General features: G+C 40.7%; 1 protein-coding gene across 3 annotated transcripts in view; it reads right to left on the reverse strand.

Moving 5' to 3' along the window:
• LOC133129246 (netrin-G1) overlaps positions 1-25,333 on the reverse strand; it is an 84,647-nt gene that overhangs the window by 30,884 nt on the left and 28,430 nt on the right. For all 3 annotated transcript variants that reach the window (XM_061243206.1, XM_061243203.1, XM_061243205.1), the window contains exon 3: positions 13,936-14,579. In XM_061243206.1, the coding sequence (XP_061099190.1) occupies positions 13,936-14,579 (644 nt within the window). The remainder of the gene's footprint in view (positions 1-13,935; positions 14,580-25,333) is intronic.

Consider the following 25,333-nt stretch of genomic DNA (forward strand, 5'->3'; position numbering starts at 1 on the left):
ATAAGGTATTTCTGCCCACAGAACTGCTGCTCACTGGATATTATTATTATTCTCCCCCCCCCCCCCCCCCCCATTCTCTACAAATTCTAGAGACTGTTGTGCACAATAATCCCATGAGATGAGCAGTTTTTGAGATACTCAATCCACACTGTGCAGCATCAACAGTCATCCCATGGTCAAAGTCACTTAAATCAAAATTTTTCCCCATTCTGATGGTTGATGTGAACTTCAACTGAAGCTCCTGACCTGTATCTGCATGATTGTATGCATTGCACTGCTGTCACATGACTAGCTGATTAATAATTAGGTGTACAGGTGTTCTTAATAAAGTGCTCAGTAAGTGTATATCGTCCAGTAATGTGATTATTGTTTAGCTTCATAATTTACACGAAAGAGCCACTCCTGTCTTATTCTGTTTTTCCTCTGCCCTCTGTGTTTTCTCCCGGCTCTGATGGCTGCTGCCATGTTTGGAAGTGAGAACACCTTATTACCATACCTTTTATAGAAAGTGGATGCTTTCAGTTCTTAAAATACACACACAAAGTAGAGAATAGCAATTAAGGCATGCTTGAATAAATTCCACTGAATACTTAATTGGCCTAAATTACAAAATCTCCACCTAGTTTTATCACGTTCACCCCCAGATATACATATTCATAATAATATTTATCTATGCATGAATAGAGTTTCTAATAGTGCTTTTTACCAAGTGCGACCATAGTCGGACATAGATATTGCAACCTTGCAGGGACAGCCTTTGGATTTAAAAAAGCAGTCACAATCATCTACTAAATCTGGTCCTCAGTGTTTCATATGGAACCGTGTTCAAGCAGATCAAGCAACTGGCCCAGAACAATTACTGACTACAAACTTCTAAAAGATGCAATAAACGTTACAGGGCAAATGGAGTAATTTACGAGTAAGTAAAACTCTATCTGAACCCGACTGGTTCATAAATTGGCAAAGGAGGCCCTCAACTTGTTTGCAAGCGCTCGGTCTATTCCCCCAGCCAAGCACTGAGATTTTCATGCCCAACTTTCTACCATCTCCCAAAGTGGAACGCCTGAGATGCACAGTCATTTTGCTGAATGAGACCCCTTCATGGCAGGCAGACTGCTGGTGCATGACTGACCAGAGAAGCCCTCTGAAGCCCTCTGGGTACCGCTGCGTCTAATTATGTGCTGGCCACAGTCGGTATTGACACAATCACTTTCAACCAGACCTTGGGGCATGTCACTATGCTGAAAATTAACCTTGTACCTGAATGAGTCTCTTTTGAGCGCTGTCTCTGGTTCAAGTTCATTTTCTGCTAAAACTATTTGTATGAACTACACAATAACAAACAAACTAAGGCTGACACCTTAAGCCCTTTTTTCAACGTTATTGAGAAGCGGATTGATACAACGATGTGACAACATTTGCAGAACACCGGGCAGTTATTTATATTGTGCTCGCTTCAGCAGCAAGGGCTAAACTTTCTAAAATGTGTTTAGCCATTTTAGCTACAGGTTTCCTCAAACCAGGAAAAAAACCTGCCATTATCCAGCAGCTGGTCCCAGGCAGAAGAGGGGGAAACCTTAGGGACACTGGGTTTTTGCCGCTGGCATTGTTAAATTGAAATAAGAAACCCATGGCTCTCATTCCACCCCTATTACCAGGGGAGACACTGCAGGGCAGAGCTTGAACTGGTAATGCAGTAAGTCTATTCAATAAAGCTTTAATGGCATCATCCTCCAGGGTTCTCCAACAATGAACATTTCTCCTTATCTACTGTGTGCGTATGTGTGTGCCGCATTCAAATTAACACCTCTCTGTTGGAAATTAATATTTATCGCCAGCCTAAATGCTTTGTTTTCTGTTTGATGCTTTCAAAAGATATTGCTCCGGGCCCTGAAGATGGTGTCAATATAGGTCAGAGCACATGCAAAATTGCCCATGTGGGGGCCTCTGTTCACATTCAAATGTTGATATAGAGGATATATTTGACAGCTCTATACTTCTGTGCAAAAATATATGACCTCTTCACCCTTTCTGACACAACTGCCAAAAGTTCAAATGTTTTTAGTTAAGTGGAGAGGCGGGTAATTTTATTTATTTTTTAACGGACAATTTATTTTCATTTGAAAGAAGTGAGTAGTCACAACACCACGCAAGCCTGTGGAATGGGGTTGTGACCCTCACAGTAATGGGATTCCGATTGGCTGCGTGGATGTGAAAACATTTAGGCTACTTCGGTTTACCATTTCAGCTTGTGGGAAATGAAATCCGTGACACAAAATGCAATAAAAAGGCACCAAAAATGTTTGCTTTGCTATCAGAATAAATTTTCATGAAAGATGAAGGACAATAAGTCTGCATTTAAGTTTTGCGTTGTTGTTTTTTCCATTTTCTTTTCCTGACAGCATTAACACAAGTGGACTGCCCATCTGAGGGAAGATTTTTCTCTCACTTGGCACGCCAGGCATGTCCAGCATCTCTTACAGCCTGTAACACTCAGTTTTGAATAGAGAATTACAATCCCAGTCCTGTTTAGTGTTTCAGAAGAACCCTCTGTCAAACAACCAAAGTCTTCTCTACAGGAAAAAATACTTGTGTGGCTCTTTTTTATACTCCCATGAAGAAATCTCTTCAGTGAGATGTCCAAAATTATTTTACATAGGTCGCTCACTGCCCACATAGTGTCTGTTCTTAAAAGAAAAATGAATTTTCCACTAAAGCCAGACACTATTTATGCACCCAGACGCACAAGAGAACACAGATAAATCTATTTTTGGTGGCATTTTAATGAGATTGCTGCTTCTCCAAATCCGTACTGGTGTTTGGTTTATTTTAAGAGGTGAGGGTGTTAAGCATCTCTCTTGAGTTGTCTCTCTCTGAGGAGTTGAAAATGTGCACCTGTCTGTCCTTCTTGAGTAGGTTTTTCTGGAAGGCTTTATTCACTAAGGTAATATGTGAGTAGAGAAGAATTCTGTTTATCTAATTTTTAAACCTTTAACATTTGACATTTCTGTTTATTTAAATATCACTATTTGCTTCGACACAGTTCTTTGCTCATGTGTGTAATTGTTGTTACACCTGTGGGATTGCTAATCTGAGATTGTAACAAATCTCTCTGCAATTGAAACAACCTATAACTCAGTTGTATATAACATTTGTACAAATAACTTTTTTTCTATGGCAAAGTGCAAATGTTATTGCAAGCTTACACCAATAGACAATTCTGTGATTGAGCAACCAGATAGATTTAAGATTGAACTGAACCAATGAATTATGGTCCTTAATTGAGCAAAGAAGATGGCAATGAATACTAATCATAAACAAATTTTAATTACTAAAGCAGGTGTTACTGCAATCAAATCTGCTGCCTTGAATTACTGCTCATCAACTAAATGGAAGATGTCAGCCCCAAACTGTTAGCTAATCAAAAAAAGATGCTAGTGTTATACGAGACAACATTTTAATGTAATTATAAAACCACACATTAATGAGTCTTCGGCAGAAGCTTGCAGACGATTGGTTACATGGCTACTGAGGTGGGCACAGGGCAGCCACGAACAGCTGTGAACATGTATTTGCCATTTCTCCACACGTAACCATTATTTTCCTCAGTTGGCTAAAGTTGATACCTTTTTGCATTGGAGGGTTTACACAGTGGAACTTATGTCTCATATCTTCCCATGAATAGTGACTCTTAATCACTTTGTGAAAAGCCCGCCTGCAGTCTAGGAACAGAGACTATGCACTGGTGTTAAATACATCACCATGACAATGGCTCTAAGTGCAAGATTAATAGGGACCACCGGAGTTGCTGTACATGCCAGTTTTCCTCACATGTGCATGACTCGGTGATGGCCAAATTAGTCACATCATACTCTAACAGCTGTCTGGGACTTTGTTTATGACTCTTACCTTTTTGTTTATCATTTGATGTAAAACTATGAGATCAGAGCAACAAAATGAGGTGTCACTTGTTGGGATTTACCAATCCGTTTTGGAGATATGGCTTGTTAAATAACATGCATCTGAAATAAGTGGTTTTCAGAAATCAGCCTTCAAAGATTGCTGAGCGAGTGTCACAGATTCTCACCTAGATGTGGCCTAGGTGTAAAAACTGGCACACCATTCACTGCTGTGAAGAGATCTGACTGGTTGGAGGCAAGACAAATACAGTGTTGTAGCTAGTCAAGCTTTTTCCACATCAAGTCTCAACTTCACATAAAAATAATTTTGAAAATGAAATATTATAAAAACCCGTTTGCCGTGCTTATCATTGGAGCCCAGTGGCCAGTGCACTCAGGACCCTTCCAGAGAACGTTTGGAGGGAGAGTGAAGATTTCTGTGGTTTCCTTGGGAAAAGACTCCCACGCATAGACCTAGATTCTCTACAGTTTTCAAGCACAGTCCATCCTGTCTTGTTGAACTTCCTCACCCGAGAAAAATGGTAGAAATTCCATTTCACAAACCCTTCCTGTTCTGGAAAATTAAAACCACTTCAGCTACGAACAAGCCTGCTGGTTCTATAGAAAATATGACATGATTCTCCCTCCTTCAAACTATAGAACTTTCAGCTGTGAACCCACATTCTGGTCCTGTATCTGCTGGCTGCACTGCCACCAGTCCGCTCTCCGATTCTTTTCACAAAAAATAAAGAAACAAACAAAAAAACCTAAAACCTGAAACCTAAAAAAATAAAAATAAAAATGCAGACATTTGTTTAAACAAATTAAAAAACTGAAATATCCAACCAATCACAAAACGTAACGAAATCTTGCGCACTTCCGGGTTAAGTACACTTACGAGTATGGATACGGGTAAATATAATGAAGTCGGTTGAATGTATACAGATACAGATAATGCAGTACTCGCTCACCACTAATAATTTATGGCTTTGCTTGATATTGCCTGGGTCTCAACGCCAATAATGAAAACTAGTTGCCCGACACTTCACTTCAGCTGAACACAGCACAGTGGTTTCCCCAGGAAAAACTACGTAATATAACCATAAATCCCAGCACAATTCTTGCAGTGTCATGCATTAATGATTCAGGCGGCTCATCAGTGATCTTATGCACAAAGCCAAAGTGTGCTGATGGCTCGAGATCCTGCCAAAACAAAACAACTGTCGGCAGTCTGATTTGAACACTTAGCAGATTTTACTGCATGTGCAGCTTCAGTTTCACTGCAGAGTTTAAACGTGCTGTCTCAAGGCACTGCACAGTTTCTAATTCTGAGTTAAAGTGAGCACATAGGAGACTTGTCATTCGCATCACACCGACCCCTCCAGCCCTGACCCAAGACAAGACATAAAAATTCAATTATCTTGGCTCAACTGTACGCGCTACTAATATCAAGGAGCAGCGGAATAAAAATCAATGTTGAAAATCACAGCCACCCGCTTGCTTTCATCTCTGCAAATGAGATCATTAGTGATGTTTTTTTGTGGCGGGTTACACACGGACCAGATCTGGACACGGGGGGAAAGTTAAGCCTGGGCTAGACGCCACACACAAGATTGAACTGGGGAGTGTGAGAATTGGAGAGGTGAATATAGATGGTGTTGTGGCTCTGCCTAGTTCACTCACTGGGAATTTGGGCTGCCGCTCCATTGTGAGGGATATAACCCAGAGACATTGCAATTCTGTGCCATTGAGCTCTGACAACTCTGATCCACCCACACTTAAAGCTGTATATAACATACAGTATGCCAAGTGGATGCCTGTGAACCCAGAAATACTGTAGGTGGTGCTATTACATACCACTAGTGACTCCAGTTAAGTCTACTGAGTGGTTCATAGTAACTTACGATTGACAGGATGCTGAACCCACCCATTATGGGTTCACAAAGCCTCACTTACCAGAAGCAAGGTAACAGTAACACCATTTAATAAGAAAAAAAAATTTAGTCGGCCAATATGAAAATATGAAGAGGCATGAACCGTCAATTAATACAGTGGCACATAAACAAAGCAGTCCCATTCCCATATATGCAACTTTATGCATGTACTGTATATATTTTTTTAAATTGCATTATATGTTGTGCAACATGAAGCCTGAGGCAAATTGGCAGCTGTTTTCCAGGCATCTGCTTGTTCTCATAGCAAACTGTTCATAGCTGTACATACCCTGATTAAAAAAACTTGCCATGAGCGCAAAGCATAATTTTCATGAGGCAAACCGCAGGAAGGTACTAGCAAACCTAAAGCAAATGGGAAATCTCAGCAATTGATCTCATTTTGTTCCTCAAGAAATATCTCTTGAAAAATGATTTCCAGATGTACGCGTTTAAAATTCTGTATACCTGGGCAGAGGCAACCCACACCATAGTTTTTCTTTTTCTGTTCTAGCTGTTCCTGGCCAAGTGCGGATCCATTCTAATGAAACACAATATGTCTTGGCATAAATATTTGTATCCCACTTAAAAGTCGACGCTGTAGGGCTTCCTAAATTACCCAGGAAAGTATCGGGAAGACATCATAACTTAATTCCCCTGCTCTGGTTTCCCATGGATGGAGAGGAAATGAAATTATAATTTTGTGAGGCATGGTAGGGAATCACTAGGAGCCAGAGCTGGGCCCATGACAAGACATTGATGTGGCTTATTACTGGGGGACTAGCATTGATCCTGGCACATAATATGGTAAAGACCCCCCCCCCCCCACACACACACACAATAAACAGGAGCAGCTCTAAAAGGCTTTGGTATTGTAGGCAAGAATTAAAATGCTTCCACAGAAGGACTGTGGGAATGATGAATATGTTAACGCTGGGATAGGGCAAGGGTTTGTTTTTAGTGTCTTTTTCTGAGAAGATAATTGAAACATTTAAATCAACTGTAAGGCACATTTCATTTCTCTGGGACTTATTTTCATTAGGCACACATCAGGCTACATTTATGTTGAACCTGCTGAGGCATTTCAGGCGCTGAAATGATTTATCATAATTTAAAGAAATATATAATTTTCTCATTGTCACAACTCTGTGCATTTCTTCAATTTGAAGGGGTAATGGCGCTATTGAAATTAAAATTGGTGCTTCACATTTATAAGAGGAGAGCAGGTGTATTGTAAAAACAAATGTGTTTGCTTTTGTATAAAAACTCATTTTCTTAAACAAAATCCCCAATATAAACGTTACTTTTATTTCTGCTGCAATGGGTCACATTGACATTTCACATTAGCCGGTTCACCGGCGGGAGAGTTTATGTTTATGTATCTCCAGTCAGCCATTAATTATTTACTGAAAGCAAAGCCTCAAATGTGAGCTAATTAAACATCCTAGATGAGAGATGATTGGCACAGAACATGTCGGCATATGACACGCATCTGGTCGAACAAGCCAAAATATACCTGCCCCCCTCTGTTGCTGGATATGAAAGAATAATGATGGAACCAGGCTGCCAGGAGACCTTTGCACACCAGCTGGAAGCGTGCATGCTCCGGAGCTGTCAATCAAACGGGCTGGGATTCTGCTGGGTTTGTTTTCCCACCCTCACAGCTCACAGGTGTAGAGCCTGAGGTTGATTTTTGGTGAAGTGAATATCCAATTAGAGGACTACAGAACGGATGCCCGCTTCGCCATTCACCACGGCAAATGGTGAATGGTGAAGAAAAAAAACAAATTCTGTACAAACTTAATATGGGTGGAACAAACGAGAGTAACGTTTAATAGCTTAATCTGTCAATTCCCATGATAGCTGAAACGAAGGCAGAAAAAAAAGGCAGATTTGAAGGTTTCCCATGCGTTTTCTCTATCAGAATTTATTGTGCCTATCTTCTCTTGGAGGAGAGCTGTGATAAACATGGCGAATGTTTGTTTGTGTGTCAGAAAACTTGAAGAACAACAACCCTTTTGCGGTGTGAAAACCATATCAATCAAGCCACGCAAACCTGTGATTTTTCTTCCCCATCGCCTTCAGTCAGCATTCTGAAGGAGTCTGTGTGTTGTTTACCTCTCGCAATGTACGTGCCACCGCTTTAATCTGAGGGATGCTATAAAGCTTTGATTAGTCTTTGGTTGAGACAATCGCAGAGGGTTTGGGTGGGGAGATCAAAGGAAGTTCAGCCTGAAGGGATGCGACTGCTATGGCCGCATAAAACGGGGTTGAGGTCTGCGTTGCAAATCCATGTGCAGACAGTAGAGACGTACTGTAAAGTCTCACCGAGATTTGTGGCATCCCAACTGGAGCAGGTTGACCGGGTCAAGCCATCAATCACAGAGGAGGAATATAGGTATAAATCAAAGGTGGATCTCCCAGGGACTTACGGGTAAAGCACCATCAGTGAGGCTGTGTTAACCATTAAAATCTGTTAATGCGCCTTCTGGCTTAAACGGCTGTTTTCTGTGGAATAGAAATTGACTCTTTATTTTGGCTCTGAGAGATCGACTTTCATTGGAGAAGCGCATGTTTTTACATATTTTCACCTGGAAGGAAAATAATGTTCGGGTATGATAGGATGACAGATTGATAAATTGGATGTCGGAATCAATTGTGTATGTAATTACCGGTACATATAATCTTGGCTACATTGGAATTGTAAGGTCCCATTTCCCAGAAACCACGTGGTAACCAGAGTCTCGGCTGAGGATGTGATGAACAGTAACCTTTAATTAGGCTACATTTACTGGAGGTCATTCCAGACATGATGAAAACACAACCCTGAGCCGCAAGTCCCCGGTGTCTTATTCGCGAGGCCTACTTTTCACATTTAAACACTAGCCTCCCGCACAAACATAACAAGGAAAAACAATTTGAGGGAGGCGTATTAACAGGCTCCCCAGTTGTACCATTTTAATGAATATTGCATTACAATAACAAATGGCACAAACACCATTAGACTCCTGCAACGGAATGCATTTGTTGATATTAAACTAAAGGGGAAATGTGCAACCAACAGCAGCATGTCAAAGTTTTTACAGTAAAAGACCAGGGTGGAGGTGAAAAAGCACGTAAAAAAAAAAAAAACATTTAGAAAGAACTCTAATGGATTATCTGTCATATATTTCTAGGCTTCATTGCAACCCCAGCAAATAAAGCCATTTGAATGTGCAGCCAGGATGGGGGAACAGTAATTGAACAATTAATCATTGTATCACCAATCAATAGGCAAAACAGACATCCTTAAACCAAAACGTTGAGCGTGCGGAAATTTCCACCATTAATGCTGGGAAGCGACTGATATGTATATCGCCAAATTTGAGGATTGTTACACTTGAAGAGAAATAGGCTAGATGCTGATATATGTCAGCAACAAAAAATAAATCTTTAATTTTTCTTCCATTCTGAATCAGGAAGGACATTCATCACTGGTTCCCTGCTACAATGCATCAGCATATTGTGCACAGGAAACATGAAGTTTTACAGACCGCAACCAACAGCTGCATTGGCTCCATGACATACAATCGATATTATCACTGCTGCTTGCGTTACTACTAGACAAATATGAATTGTAAAATGGCTGTTGCTGCGGTCACTTTATCATGCGTACAAGACAGCTGGATATGACTGACATACGCTTGTGGCTGTTTGTCCCTTGCCTCAGACTGAGGTTAGTTTTGTTATGGGAGACAGCCATCAAGATATTTCTGCTGCAATGGGTCACATTGATCTTTGTAATTGACAGGTATATAATCCTTAATCAGCACCATAGTACATTGTCTCAAAAATAAAGAGCAAATAAAATATAAGTTATTCTCATTATTTATTTATTTTTCATTTTAATAACAGTAGGTTGCTAGTACTAATACCAAAATAGCAATGTGGTCAAAATAATAATATTGTGGAATCACCATAATAGCATCTTAATTTATGAAATATATGCCAGCTTTATTTATTTTTCATTTATTCGATTCATCACCGAGAGTAATAGACACAAGAACGATTTCACAGGTAACATTATTACTATTAATGTTGGCAGTGATAATATCAAAATAACAACTTCATCAAAACAATAGGCTATGACACCGAATGAGTGTGAAAAAGTTAAAAAGTACGGTCCAAAATAATATATTTTGGCCAGGGTAAATTCATAGTTTTTAATGGGGACTTCAATGGGGAAATTAGCTTTTTTTGGCACCAAAGGCTTACAAAACTGCAATACCTTGAGTAACCACTTGAGTTTATGATCTTCTCAGAGGCAAGCCCTGGCCCCCGGGAGACAACACAGGGACACACAGATTACAAAAGGATACATTTCTATTTGATTGGGTCATCGTCTTCATTGAACTGAGACTGCAAAATGGTTGCATCCTACATCAAAATGTAAGTGTTGTACCCAGCAAAACGTTCACGATAGGAACACTTTGGGAATGGTAGAGATTCAGAACTCCAAAAAGCACCGATTTTAAGAATGTAAATCCTCAATCATTGCTGATTGAATCTGCACATTGTGTGCGTGTGTGTGTATGGCTTTACTGACCGTGAAGTAAATGGGGACGGATCGCCCTGCAGGGCACAAGTCCCACAGTGAGGGTTACTGTCAGTCACACCAGCCTGTGGAACTGAGGCTGTCTGTGATTACTGATCCCCCTCCAGTTGGACACAGTATCTCCAGGGTTCATTTTGTTTACTTTTTCTCCACAAAAGATTTTTTTGTGTAAAATTGAATTTGGTTCCCAAGGACAATATGGTAACAACGCCAAAAAAAACAACAACTATTTTCCCCCAATTTACCTTTTCTGTAGCCTTTTGGAAATGGCAGACTAAAATATTATCTGGCAAATAGTGGAGCAGTGAAAGTTGCTGAGGTCCATAACCTTTCCTTCATTGATTACTCCTCAGGGGGGTTTCCTCAGAAATATGAAATTCTATTCTCGCTCAGATTTTCACCGTGGTTTTGACGTTAGTGATTATTCATGAGACACATTGACTGCCCATACTATTTTATGAGGGTTTCATATGGAACAAAACAAAGTTTAGAATTTACTTCTCTAGTTATAATGCTGTTTTCGATTGTTTCCATATATTAGAAGATGCAATTTTTAATGCGGAAATATCTTCATTCTACACCAGTTTAAGTGGGAGGAAAGATGTAATATACAATTCTTCACTGCAAAATCGGAAAATAATGTTTGACTTCAGTTTTTTCCTTGCTTATCTTGGTTCTGGGAATTCTGCAGGGGGGAAATAATGGGAATTTTCGATGTATAATTCAGGGGAGAAGTCAGGAGAGGCATCAGTGTCCGAGAGCAGCCTGTTCTTGTTCTTGCAATTGAGAGGTCCTTCAGGAGCCGGCATTCCTGCCTTAATTACTCGCTATCGATTGGATCACAGGAGGGCAAGAGCATGCAGGTCTGTAACATGGTAATTAGAAAAAGTACTATCATTTCATTCCGTCTCCCTTGCCCTGTTTCAAACACTGATGCAGGGAGATAACAAAATGTGGGACAAGTTAATCGGAATCAAATGGCCATATGTATTATTCATTGGCGGTGTGTAAACACCCCACGTCTCAACTCCCAGTTCCTCTGCCTCCTAACGGGAGTGCAGATTGATCCCCGCCATTTCTGTGGAGCCGGTGGTTTCTGTTACCGAGTGTGGAAAACGGTAGCGAAAAACCGCCATGAATAATGGATGCGGTTTCACGAGACAAGTTTTTGGCCCGCGCTGCGGAGAGAGGCCTCGTGCTTACCTTTGTGTGCTGACCTACTTTTCTGTCTGAAATATTGCTATAGCATTTTACTTTGAGTTGTACTTCTGTAAGCCCAGTTTTAGAATTCACAGGACTCGCTCAGTGCCAGATAGGATATAGAAGTCCGATGGATTATGCGAGATTTCCTCCCCAAGGGAAATCGCTCTTTTGGTGTCTTGCAGAATTGCATTTTGGAGCCAAGCAGCTTATGTGCCTTGTGTGCAATGCACAAGGCATGGCAGTGGTACAATGCATTGCCTCGGAAATTCAGCTGTAAACATCTCTATGCACGTATAAGAGCATTAAGCCCGTTTGCTGGAACCACGCCCCACTTTGTGCCTAAATGCACTGTGTCATTACCAGTCATATTCCAAATGGGCTTTTGTCAAAAACTCGTAGGCATCACTGAATGCATTAGGTTAGAATAGGCTATGCGTAATTTCCATGAGGGATGCAACCCCTCCAGTATCTCAGAAATCCTCATTTGTCCCCAAGAATTATGTCCTTACATTAAAGCTGGGATAGATGCACAGCGCCATGCCCCCAGGCTACCAAATGCAGACATAGTGCAATTAAGAAAATTAAGAATTCAATATGTTTACTGACTGACATCGTGTAGACTATTATATACCATACATAGAGCTCCCGTAGTTGACATCACCCAGTCCATCTTGACCAAAACAAAGCCACTTTGGCAGTAAAACATTGTTAGGGAATTAGTGCCTGTATGATAGCCCTATAACTTTGTTGTGCTAGTTTGGTTCCGCTGAATGTGTTTCCATTTGAATATGATGGTAGAAAACACAGAAATTGGTTTGAAAGAAAGAAAGAACGATTCTAGCCGCGTAATAACTTCCCTCAGGCTAGTCCTAACAAGCAGTCTTTGGCTATTTCAGGGGGTTAAGAATGTAAACACCACAGGGAATAATGCTGCAGTTATCAAATCATTTCTGTGTGTTTCAAATCTATAGCTGTTGGTTCACTTATGGCGTATTGTATGACGTTTCTTAAGGTTCACAGAGGACTCCATGTTTATTCTTAGACACGCAAAAATTACGGCTATAATTGAGTATGACCACTGTTCATAATTTTAAAATAAATTTCACCACGGAATTTTGAGTGCACAACTCTGTCTGGAATAAAGTTCTCGATAGCAGCAGATTTCACATTTCATGCCAATCAAGTCTATCAGGCAGAATACATAGGGAAGAAGGATGAAAACACAAAGAATTATAACTTTAAAAAATGACACGCAAATCAACCAGCATGCCTGGATGTAGCCTACACGATTCTACACTGCTGGACATCTGTGAGCACGATGTCAATGTAATGTCCTTAATTTGACAATTAGGCTATTATCTGACTTACAATGTTGAACAATTAAATGAAACTATTTTAAGATGGCCAAAAATATAAATAAGATACGACCCCCAGCAGCCATAAGCAGTATCAGTTACACGGTTAACAGTTTTTAAAATGGGATGGTAACCGTTTACAAAAACTGATGACTTGTCACATCCCTACAATTAACTGTGCTATGCATGAGGGGACAGCAGTGGGGTGCTAGAGCTAGGTAACTTTAGGCTGTATGTAAGTTTGTGCAATGCCTGACCATATACTATTACTGTAGCTACATTCATTTTAAAATGTGCATTCCCAACATAGCCTATGTAACTAACTAACTGTTTGGGAGACCTTGTTATTTCATTGTCAAACGAACTCAGAAATGGCAGCAGAGCACCTCCTCTTCCAAGTATTATCGTCCTAGTTCAAGACATATTTATCTTGGCTCTTTGAAGATAGCTAAAGCTTAGCTACTTGACTCATGCAAACAACAGAATTCTGCAGAAGAGCAACTTGTTTAAACGCTTTTGCCAAGCTTTACAATTGTGAACATATCACTTTAAACAATATATAATAGCTTTTTTTCACACACATACACACATGCATAGACACCATACATACACACACACACACACACACTCACAAATACAAATTGTGGGCATTGCACAGTGAGGATATCTGTTTTACAAAGTGAATTCAACCAAGCACAGAAATGAGAATATTGAATTTCCTGTCACACAGCAAGGTATGTCAATAACTGTGTGCACACTACATAGGCTCCCACTCGCACCAAACCAGAAGTGATGACCTTATAATTGTGGAAAATATTGTTACAATGAGTGTATGGAGTGGATTGCACCATAACTGTTGGGAAGCAAGCACAGTCCTGGAGTGATTATGACATTGTTATAAAGGAATGTCAACCATTACAGCACCACCAAGAAAATGTGCCAGGATAGCTTACCTTCCTTGCACCTTGATGTCAGATATGGCATAGAAGTATCTGGACAGGTTGTCCTGGTCCACCATGGTGGCCCCTGTGGCCGGTCTAAGGAGCCGAATTCTGAGGTCAGTTATGGTGAAGAAATCCCTCAGGTTCTTCGTGGTGTCCAGCTGTCCATACAGGGAGGCCATGTTGTGGAGCCGGGGGCCGGCGAAAAGGGCGAATCGGTCCTTGATCTCAAAGCGCACGGTCTTGTCGTATTTCCAGACATAGCCGCGGGAGTAGTCCTCGGTACAGATGATGTCCAGCAGGGTCTGCTGCGTGAGCTCGTGGACGGTCTTGGGCTCCATAATGAAGGCGTCCAGGCAGTCGGTGGCATAGAACTGGTACGGCTGCCAGGTCCGCCCGTAGTCCAGCGACTTCTCCAGGACCATCTGCTCCGGCCGACCTGACTCGAATGTGAGGACAATGTCATCTGTCAGCTCTATGGTTTTGTTCCAGGACAGGGTGATGTTCACCTGCAGTGGCTTCGGGTACTTCTTCCAGGAAGTGGACTGCCAGAATGTTGTTGGGTTCCGGCCTTCAAAGTCAAACATCAGTTCGGGGGGGTGTGCCAGCTCCTCAGTGGTGGCATCGCACTCATTATTGCACATGTACGGATTTTCCTGGAGAAAAAAAAAAAGGTGGGGGGGGGGGGAGGGTACAATAAGCCTTCTATATTTTCATACATTCTTTTTTACGGGCTACAATACATTATCTCACATTTGCTAATCTTTTAAGTTTATATAGTACCCTTTGTCTAACGATCTCTTAAGCACTCTACAACAAAGAGAAGAAACTCCCCTCAACCACCAACAATGTGCAGCACCCAACTGGATAATTTCATTTGAGATGGGGGAAAATGGGGGAATTGTTATGCCAATTAAATTGGTGGATTAGATGCCAGATTTAAATACATATTGGGAGTCATTCTGGGAATATGGTGACAATAACAGAGATCTCACTGCTCTTTGCGACAGCTGCTATGGGATTTTGACTTCCTGTACTGTAAATCCTACCGATGCATAATGGTAACAGAGGGCTGGTGTAATGGATATGGTGGAGCTTTTGCGAAAAGTCTATTTTTATTTGTTTATTTGAGCAGAGCAGTAAATCAGCTTTAAGAGATTGGACAGTGGACAAGGTTTGGCCTCTTGATTGATTTTGTAGGAGAATAATTATATTTATTTCAAGAACAATGGCATAACCATTGGACGATGATTCCATTTATAATAATTTAAGGGAAATGAGTGAATTATCTTTCCAAAAATAAAGACATATATTTACACATAAAAAATTATTACTTTAAGAAGTTTATATCCAATATTTTGCAAAAATGAAACCTATCATAAATTGTACAGGGGTTAATCATTTGTACACTGTATAGATATAGTTTGAAATATACAACCTACAGTTATCATCTATTAAATAGTAAAATATTTGGAAATGATTTGCCCCATTTTACAAAACAATTTCCTCAGTTTACAAAAAAGTTTTTTAAAGTTATTACAATTTTTGCTCTAGCTGCTTGGCTTCATTAACAAAAGCTCTGCACCAGGTGTCATTCAGAGGACGTTTTCGAAACTTCTCCCATTGTCTTTCAAGTCATTCCTCATTCAAAAAGACCATCTGGCTTTAAATCCGTGAAAGCAACAGCACACCTTTGTCAACGCCATCGCAACAAGGATAACTGACACAGCCGTGGCTCAAAGTCGCAGCGTGCATTCTGAAACACGTGTACACACGTGCGCTTGTGTACACCCACACGCACATACGCGCACACACAAATATTTTTCTTTCTTTCCCTCACAATAGGAAGACAGGCTCCTCCGCTGGTTGGGAATGCTTCTGTCCTTGGTGTCCCTCAGACTGATGAGGCCCCTGCCTCGATCTGTCCTCCTTTAAAAAAACATTTGTGCCTTTTGCCACACGTCATTACAGCAGCGCTGCAGAACACTCTCACAGGGACCTCGTTCTGACATCTGCTGTCCCAGTTAGCTCAGGGGCAGGGGAGCTTTCTTCACAAGGAGGCTTTCTGTGACCTCCCTTTTCAGGGCTTACGGAGATGCAATCACCCGGCCCTTGATCAGGAACATACCGTCAGTGTCACTGTCCACGACGGCCGGTAAGGTAGGTACGTGAGGGAGGAGAGGAAAAAAAAAGAGAAAGCGCTCTGGTGTATTAAGGCCCTCAGAAGCAGAGTGAGAATAGAAAGCGGGTATGTCAGCCATTTAGCCTCAGAAATGCTGAGTCACCCCCGCCGGCCCCCCCTCCACCGTCTACAAGGTCCTGTCAGATGACAGCGCTGAATGAGCCTCGACGAGCACGATTTTTCACTTACGTTCGTGTTCTCTTTGACGTCGCTGCCGGGACATTTTCAGTCGCCGCCCCCACGCGGTATGCCACCCTCTCTTCACTATAATATCAGGGGAAATGAAATATGAAATCGGCCATTGTAGTGCTTAATGGAAACGCTCTTGTTTGCTAAGAGAGAGTGAGGGAAAGGGTTATGTCAGGGGAGGAGTATTGCTACATGATGCTCATAATGGCTGCCTTCTGTGACCTGGATGGTGCCGCTCCTGTTTTTGAGACTGCCCTTGAGTTTGGTACCCGGCTGTATGACTACAAATGGACATTATGTAAAATGGAAACTACAGATGTCTGGACTGGATTGTATGCTAAACCGATGAATAAATACCGAACAGGTTATGTTTCCACCTTGGCAACCATGAATAGAACAGGGCTGTGAGAGATCAAAATCTAAATCTATTCTTGTGAGGTGATAATAGGATGATCTTATTTGCAGTCACACTTTAGTCTCCACAGTGGCTTGGTGCATATAGGCTCCACAACAAGCACACCCTTGGTCTTTCAACCACATTTCAGTAGTTTGACGCTTTACTATGTTATTACCTCAGTTTTGGGGGGGAAATATCATGTATAGCGACGTATATGAAATGGGGGGCCTGGGACATATGTTTGTACCTTATCGATACCTCTTTTATGATCTGATAAAAGACTATAGAGAGAGAAACAGACCAGACTTGTAGTTTAAAAAATTGTTTCGATTAATCTTTCCCCCACAGACAAAGGAGATTTTTTTTTTTTAATGACCCACTCAAACGTAAAGGGTGAATTAAATGGCTCCCACTGATGCCATCCCCAATAAAAAAGAAAGGGAAACACAACATGAGGTTCATCTAATAATGTGTCACCAATGAAGTTGGAAGAAGCAGGAGTAATATCCATCATAATATTCACAATGGTGTTGCCAGCCCAATTAAAAACTTTATGGGTACTTCCTCCAGCTGATCATAATCATCATCATTGTCCTCAACCTTCCTGGAGAGCCACAGAATTCACTGGTTTTCCTGGCCATTCAGCACTTAATTGTTCAATTACAGCAGTTGATTACCTCTGGTAGTTAAATCTGCTTTCTAGGGTCTGAAATGGTTGCTGATTTTTAGGTGTCAAGAAATGCTGCCTTGAGTACTCCACGCATAAACCAGGGATATAAACTCCCATCAATGACACTGCCATCATGTTGAATTGAACAAATGTTTGAAATTGTTATGCCACACGCAGTCACTTTTATTTCCCACACTCCAAAACCTAAGAATCATATATATGCTAGCAGATTATAATGTGTAAGTCGAACACAGAACACTGAAGATTGTGAGAGGGATTCCAATTGAAGGGAGATGTTTATTCAGTAATTATTTTATTTGTGTATTTAACCATTTATTACCATCCCATGAACCTACTGCAGCTCGTTAAAATATGTCCGGGGCTCTCTGCACCTGCTTAAAAACCTCTGTTCAAGAACAGAAGCAAGCAATTTGAAAGAACAGCATAACAGATCCAGTGCAGCAGTTTCTACGAGAAGGACACCTTCCCCCTCCTGTAAGCAACTGAAAGGGATCTTAAAACAAATGGCCACCCATAACTGCAAGTCATGTAACCTCTGATAGATGAGGGAACTGGGGGATGGATATATACTGCCCTCTGGCACGAGTCACTCGCATTTGGCTGTGGCCAATCAAAACCCATCATTTAATGTGACTGACAATTCCAACTCATAACCCTGATCTTCAATTACTCCCCTGTCCTCTTAAACATGATGGGCCTCTCCATCAAAAACTCTATTGTGATGCAGCGAGAGACTGGCATACGCTTGCTTTGAGTGGACTGTTTTTGTCTCGCATTTTTTTTATGTTTCATTGTTGGATGCTTTGCGGTGGATCACATGTACTTTAAAATGACCTTGAGTGAAAATGCAAAGCTTATGAAGAGCATTATCTATAAAATATATTGAAAATCTCATTAATGGCTATATACACCAGCGAGCATTTTATTAGGTATGTATTAGACTTAATATTTAGACTTCTTGGTCTTCTGATGCTGTAGCCTATCTATTTAGAGGTGTGACGCGGTTTGTGTGTTCAGAGATGCTCTTCTGCATACCACTGTTGTAATGTGTGGTTATTTGCATTACTGTCACCTTGCTCTCAGCTTTGACGAGTCTGGCTTCCTCTGACGTCTCTCATGAACAACGCAGAACTGCTGCTCACTGAATGTTTTTTGTTTTTCGCAACATTATCTGCAAACTCAAGAGACTGTTGTGTGTGAAAATCTCAAATCCTAAATCCCAGTTTCTGAGATACTCAAACCACCCTGTCTGACACCAACAATCATTCCACGGTCAAAGTCACTGAGATCACAACCACTTGACCATGTCTGCATGCTTGTATGCATTTACTTGCTGCCAAATGATTGGCTGATTAAATATTTGCATTAACAAGCTGGTGCACAGGTCTGCCTAATAAAGTGATCACCGAGTAAATATATATATATCTTTATTTTTTTGTTGTGTGTTAGTATAAAAGAACACGTTTGAGATTTTCAAATATTCATTTTCTAAAAGATAAAATTTTACAGGGATATTTTTGTATTTAATTTTTTAAAGTTCACTACTGACAAGGAACTGACTACTTTTTACATAAAAAACTTGATCAAGGCTGTCTGAGATCAGAAGCAAAGAGAACTATGGCAAGTTCTCCAACATGCTTGGAACAACCTCCCTGCTGATTGTCTTACAGAACTGCAGGACAGCGTTGGCTATCTCAGAGAAGTGATGCAGTGGTCACAAAAAATATTGATTTGATTCAGTCTTTAACTATTCTGCCCAATTACTAAAATGTAATGTAAAATGTATAGTACGTTTATTTACCTTTAATTGAATTATTTTTGAAAGAATCTTATCTGTACAGAATGTTATACAGGTGCCTGTGACTTCTGCACAGTAATACATATATATATATATATATATATATATATATATATATATATATATATATATATATATATCCTACTGTGGAAAACCATGGATTATTGATAGAGGGTGCTGCTGACAGCATTTTTGTCTTTGGATTAATACGTTTCATTTATTTCCCCCATTTTAGCAGTGATGGCAGAGAAAGATGACGAAAGCCGATATGGCATTTGTCTGTGCAGCTTCCCGCACCTGCAAACATTTGCGGATGTCAATGCACGAAGAGGGCGCTTATAAATCTTTCTCTTCTCCCGCAGGTGTTTACTGTTCTCGGGAACTGCTGTTAGGCGCTCGGCGACGCGGTTTTTACACTGGTCGACTATTTTGGAGGGGGAACGGCCGGCTGGAGAACAAGGAGGATTCGCGCTGTTGCTCAATCCCTGCCCTTCAGGCCTGACTGCATGGTGCTTCGCCCACCAGTCGGGATCTACCCCCGGCAGTCGAATTCTAATTGCGTCCCTTGCTCGTTTCGATCAGGTTCCTTGTGGACTTTGTCAGCGGAGGGAGAGAGAAGAGGATTAACCTCTCAGGGCACGAATAACGGAAGGCATGCCGCGGCCAGCAGCCCCGGTAAAATCCCATTGAGGATTGCATTGAAATTCTCTATCTGACAAATGGTGGGGCGGAGGAGGGGGTGTTGGATAAGGAGCACAATGTTCTGCAGTGGAGCTTAGGAGCTTAGTTATGCTGCTCCCAACCTTAGTTACACCACAGATATTGCATCATGTTATGAGTTCCATCAGACCTAGGATAGAGAGGCCTGAGAGGTGAAGTCATGAAATACTGCTGGTGCTGGCGCTTCAGTGGAAACTCAATAGGGCTCTAATGACTCGCTGTGTGCACAGGTAAGTTTTACGGCAGAAGTGACTGCCCCAGCGGCCACGGGATTTATGGTGTTTGGCCGTCCACGCGCTTAAACTATTGTTGCCATAATGCAAGCGCCCGTGATTTGTAGGGGGCCTGGAGCTGGAAGCCAAAGGATATAGCAAGGGAGTGGCCTTGATATGCCAGTAAAAGAAGACTTTATAGTATTGTATTGCCCTGAAAATGTTCTGGGTGACCCTTCTGAGTTCCCCACTAAGACACAGCAGATTTACCTTTAAAGGTAGTATCATCTGCCCCGGTTGTAATTGGGAGTATATGTTGCTGTAAACCACTGTTAAATCGCATGGCTGAGGTTTAAGATTTTATCAAACAAATTAACAAGGCAGCACATTCAAAGAAATACGTTTACAAAAAGGGGATTACTTGTATTCCACTTATTTACTAGGCACTCAAAAAATATTTATCAAATGCTAATGCATTTTGGCTGCAAAGCCAGTTTAGATGTGGTTTGGTTTTTTGTACAGTATGTCTACCACACTTTTCTCCACTACTTTCAGAATGCTTCCAAATCCCAGAAGTTAAAATTTTTTGATCACACACTATGTAGGCCATTACCTGCATTGCTTATTTTAAACAGCCTTCCTTGCTCATCTTAATGAAGGGAGTGAATAATCTTGGAGGGCACAGTCTATATAATGTGTATTCACTTCACAGGATGGAAGGCACTATAGACAATTTATTATTATAACTGTGAGCAGCATTGCAGACCAGAAGGAAAGATTTTGCTATGAAAAGCCAGACAGCTGGAATTTTTATTATAATGACATTTACTAGACCGCATGAGTGCATGGTGCTCCTTAAAAACGGCTGCATTTGCACAGTCAGGGATGCAGATTTAGGAAGTTTCTGCAAACAGAGCTGAGCTTGATACACGGTGTGCTGATGAATGCTGAGCAGAGACTTTCTGTTGTCTCATACAGCTGGAGGAACATTCATCAGAGGTGGACACCTGGAATGACCATTTTTCACCAACCTGTGGAGGACCTGTATATTTTCTGCATCTGAATTTACATTGTTATTGGGAGCATTTTTCCATGATATCCCATCACCTAGATGTTAACCTAAGTTAAATCTTGTTTATCTGACTTTTGTTGCTTTTACAATGTGCTCTCAAGCTTTCATGACAACTATATCTGCGTATAGAAACATTGACCTAAGACTAGAGTATCGATGAACAAAATACTTGAGGTAAATATTCCAAATCCTGTTGTGAAATGAGTTTTTGGACATTTGTATTTGGCTTCCTATCTACATGTTATACCGGTTTAGTTATCAGTAAGTACTAATTACCTAACACCTTCTGTATACAGAGTGTACTCTTGGTGTCAGATGAAACCTTTCCAACAACCGATCACTTTATTGGATGGAGTGGGTTGGTGTGGGACAGGATCCCCATTTAACAGCATAATTGTGAAGTATTGGATCTCAGAATTGTGCCACTGATGAAGTACTGAAGGCACTTCAAAGTGAGAACACAGATACAAAGAAAGTTTATTCAGCCTAGCTTGCTATCAGAATTCAATTAGAAAGTGGGGGGTAGGGTGATACTGACCTCCTTCTCCCTCTGCTTCCAGCAGCAATTCTGGAAGCCTGAAATTATTAAGACTGACATGCAAGGTTTCTAATACCAATATGAAGTCAATATAAGAAACATTGAACAACCAGATGGCAGTGTGAACCATATATTCTCCCAGTCCTTGCTGAACACATTATACTTTCTGGTTTAGGTGCACTATTAAATCTATTAATAGTGCCAAAAGTAAGTCGTAAACTTTGTAAACACTAGTGAGCTAATTGAATAGAACACTTGTCTAATAACTATGTATATTCACAGATGGCCCATGTAATCCACAGCTGTTAGATGATTCCAAATGTTTTACTATTACTACACCTTGAGAAATAGCTATAGATTATTGTTAGATAGATGTTACCATCTGCTCTGAATGGCAAATATCTAGTACTAATTATAAAAGATATAGGGAGATTTTATTAACCAATTAATACATATATAGACGCACTTGAAATTGTACTTCCCTCTAGGGTCTTTCAGCGAACTTATCCCTGGTTATGGGTATGCACTTTGTTGTACGTCGCTCTGGATAAGAGCGTCTGCCAAATGCCAATAATGTAATGTAATGTAATATATATACTTTTTTATTTTTTTATTTTTTTTACATACTTAACTATAATGCAGTTTACTAGATGAATTCTAAACTTCAGTTGAATCAGTTTACAATCCTGCACATAATACATTATTCCAAACACATCTTTCTCATGGAACACTCTCAACACTGTTCACTTGGCCTTGACCAAAAAATACTTACTACTTACTTGCATGCAATCTGTGAATGCCCACCGATACTGGCAACAAATCAACTCGCAATTTGAGGGTATTCTTGGCCTTGACACCCCCCCCTCCCGCCCACACACACTTTTTATCTTAAGAGACAACAATATTTACAGCTCCATATTCTTTTTCATTTTCATAACTGTAGCCAAAAACTTCATTTTAATGAATTGTTAAAACAACATTTCAACACCTGGTACAATTTACTAACTGACCATGTCACACTTGAAGGCCTCATAGCAACTATGAACACTATACCAACTTGCTTCCAGAATCCCGGTAACCATTTCTGTCATTTACCAATCAGGACAATTGACGCCATCACGATTAATATACACTTTCCATCCCAGAATGATCTGTACATGGCTTGGGGGCAAACGCTTGAGAAGCACTGCCCTATGAGTAGTGTGTTCCCCCGGCAGCTCACTGCATGGTCTACAGCATGGGAAAAGGACACACACTCATGCCGTCACGCTGCAAAGCCTTGTGCAAGGATATGAGGAGGAGAGAGTCTGCCCGATAACTACTTTTCAGCAGTTTCATGTCGATTGAGGGACTACATTTCCCCCTCTCACCTGGGAAGAACATAATTACACACATTCCGTAACTGTGCCAGACAGACTCATGGTCACCTTGATATGAGACGAAGCCTGCTGGCTCCATGTATCCAGAATCATTGTCACCTCCCAAGCCCTCTGCAGCGGTACCGTGTCACCGCCGTGTCTTCACATATGAGCACCAGGGAATGACTTGACAGTTTAATGATGTTGAATTTAATTAGTGTTACATCAACCCTTGACTGAGCCAGTCCAGTTCAACTGTGTGGTCTAATGGCTTGGGTTAAAAGGTAAAGCTTTTCAGGGATAGAAATATCATCTGGAAAAAAGGGGAAGATAATTTGGAAATGTGAGCAAAAAAATATATTTTGTTTGCTGTACTGAGCACACAACAGGATTTTACAAGGCTGATTTGTAATTACTGAGTTTGTCCAAACATGATCTTCCCTTGGTTTTATGTTATCATATAGCCCTTCCATTTACCATTTAAAGTGAATGAAATGGAATCATAGTTACTATTCAAAACAGTGAAACGGTGGATATGACTGTGGTTAAATACTGGAGCTAATTTGAGCAGCTAAGTGAAGCATGTTTTTCAGTCCTGCAGTGTTGCAAAAGGGTGTCTTTTCAGCAAGTCAACAGTAATAATACCCCCAGTTTAATAATTGTGTTCAAAATGCTTCAGTTGAAAATGTAGATGATAATAAACATAAACGTGTAATTATCTGCCCTTATCATGCCATTGAAAGATGAGAAAAAATGTGAGGCAAAGATAAACCTGCCTCACATCAGGCCTGTTGCACAGTATTTCTATATAGACAACTTTTAAAAATAAAACACGAAAACAGAAATATTTAAATATTTCCAGGATCTTGTGGCATTTCATCATTTCTGTATTTGGATAGAGCCACAGACGAGGTGTCAAAATAATTAAATAAACAACTTCTAGCAAAGCCTCAGAAATATTTTTTTCCATTGTCATTTCTGCAAGGTGTTGTCTTACCAGGAAAGACAAGTCTCCAGTCTTTCACAGCAAACCTGAGATTTTAAAGATTCCCAAAATAATGTTTGTTTCAGAAAGTAAATTTTCAAGCGTTCCTGCTGTGGTCCTTTTTCTGCGTTCTCTACTTTACATTCTGCTCTGGACATGCCAGGCTACTGACAAGAAATCCCCAGAGGAAAATCTGGGACTAGAAATATCAATCGCCCCCTCCATAACCCCCCCAATATACTTTTCCCTCCATGACACATGCATAATTCTCCCCATTGGTACATTTTCCTGAAAAGTTAAACCAAAACTTTTACATTCTGAAACCAGAGTGCTCTCTCTGTCCTTTACATACTCTCTCTCTCTCATTGAACATTCTATTTTGTTTTAAATTATTTTAAGTTACAATAATTCTTTTTTTTTTTAAATTCATTTTAATATATTTTTCTGGAACTAGTACATTAGGTTAAGTAGGATGTACTGTATGATACCAAGTCATTGGGCCCTAAAATATGCTGCCTGTGAAATGTCTACTTGCCTCCTGTGCACTCACCAAAGAGTCAGAGACAGTCTTTCATACTACAAACAAAGTAGCATACTGAAGAGCCAGAACTGGGCTGAGGAGAGCATCTCTCATTGTCGACAACAGGACACTTGCAGGCACCCAGCAACAATGAACCCCACCTAACTAGAGTCAACCATTCCTTGGTGTTAGAAAGTCACATCCCATCACTGTTTTTGACTCAAGCACTTACCAGCTGAACCGCATAAAAGCTCCAACCAATCTCTCTGCTCTGTAAGTATTGTCTCCACTTGGGATGTTTTAAAATATTGCACATGCAGAGAAAACGCCAGCTTGTCTCATAAGTTTAGTCTAACGATGGCTCTCACAGCAGGTATAGAGTGCGGCTGAGTGCATTCGTATCAAAATGTCTTTCTCAAACGGATGCATTTGTTCTGTTCTGCAAAGGTATCAGCAGATTGCCTTCAACAGAGATGCTGATCTACCCTCTTAGTAATCAGCACCCTGAGAAAATGTCAAGAGCACTCGGCGTGGCAATTCTCGTCTCTCTTGACAAAATGGCATTAAAAATCTTTAAAAAGGCAATGGGTAACTTACTCTCTAATCAACTCCTCTCCACTCCACTCCAAAGCATTATATCAATTAAGCGGTATGATGCTGATTAAGTCGTGCAACTGAAATAAGGAGGCCACCGGAAAGGCTGAAGCAACACATCCTGCCGTGAGAAGCGACGATGACATCACCCCCA

The sequence above is a fragment of the Conger conger genome, chromosome 5 (genome assembly GCF_963514075.1).
Source record: "Conger conger chromosome 5, fConCon1.1, whole genome shotgun sequence".
In the NCBI taxonomy this organism is placed as follows: domain Eukaryota; kingdom Metazoa; phylum Chordata; class Actinopteri; order Anguilliformes; family Congridae; genus Conger; species Conger conger.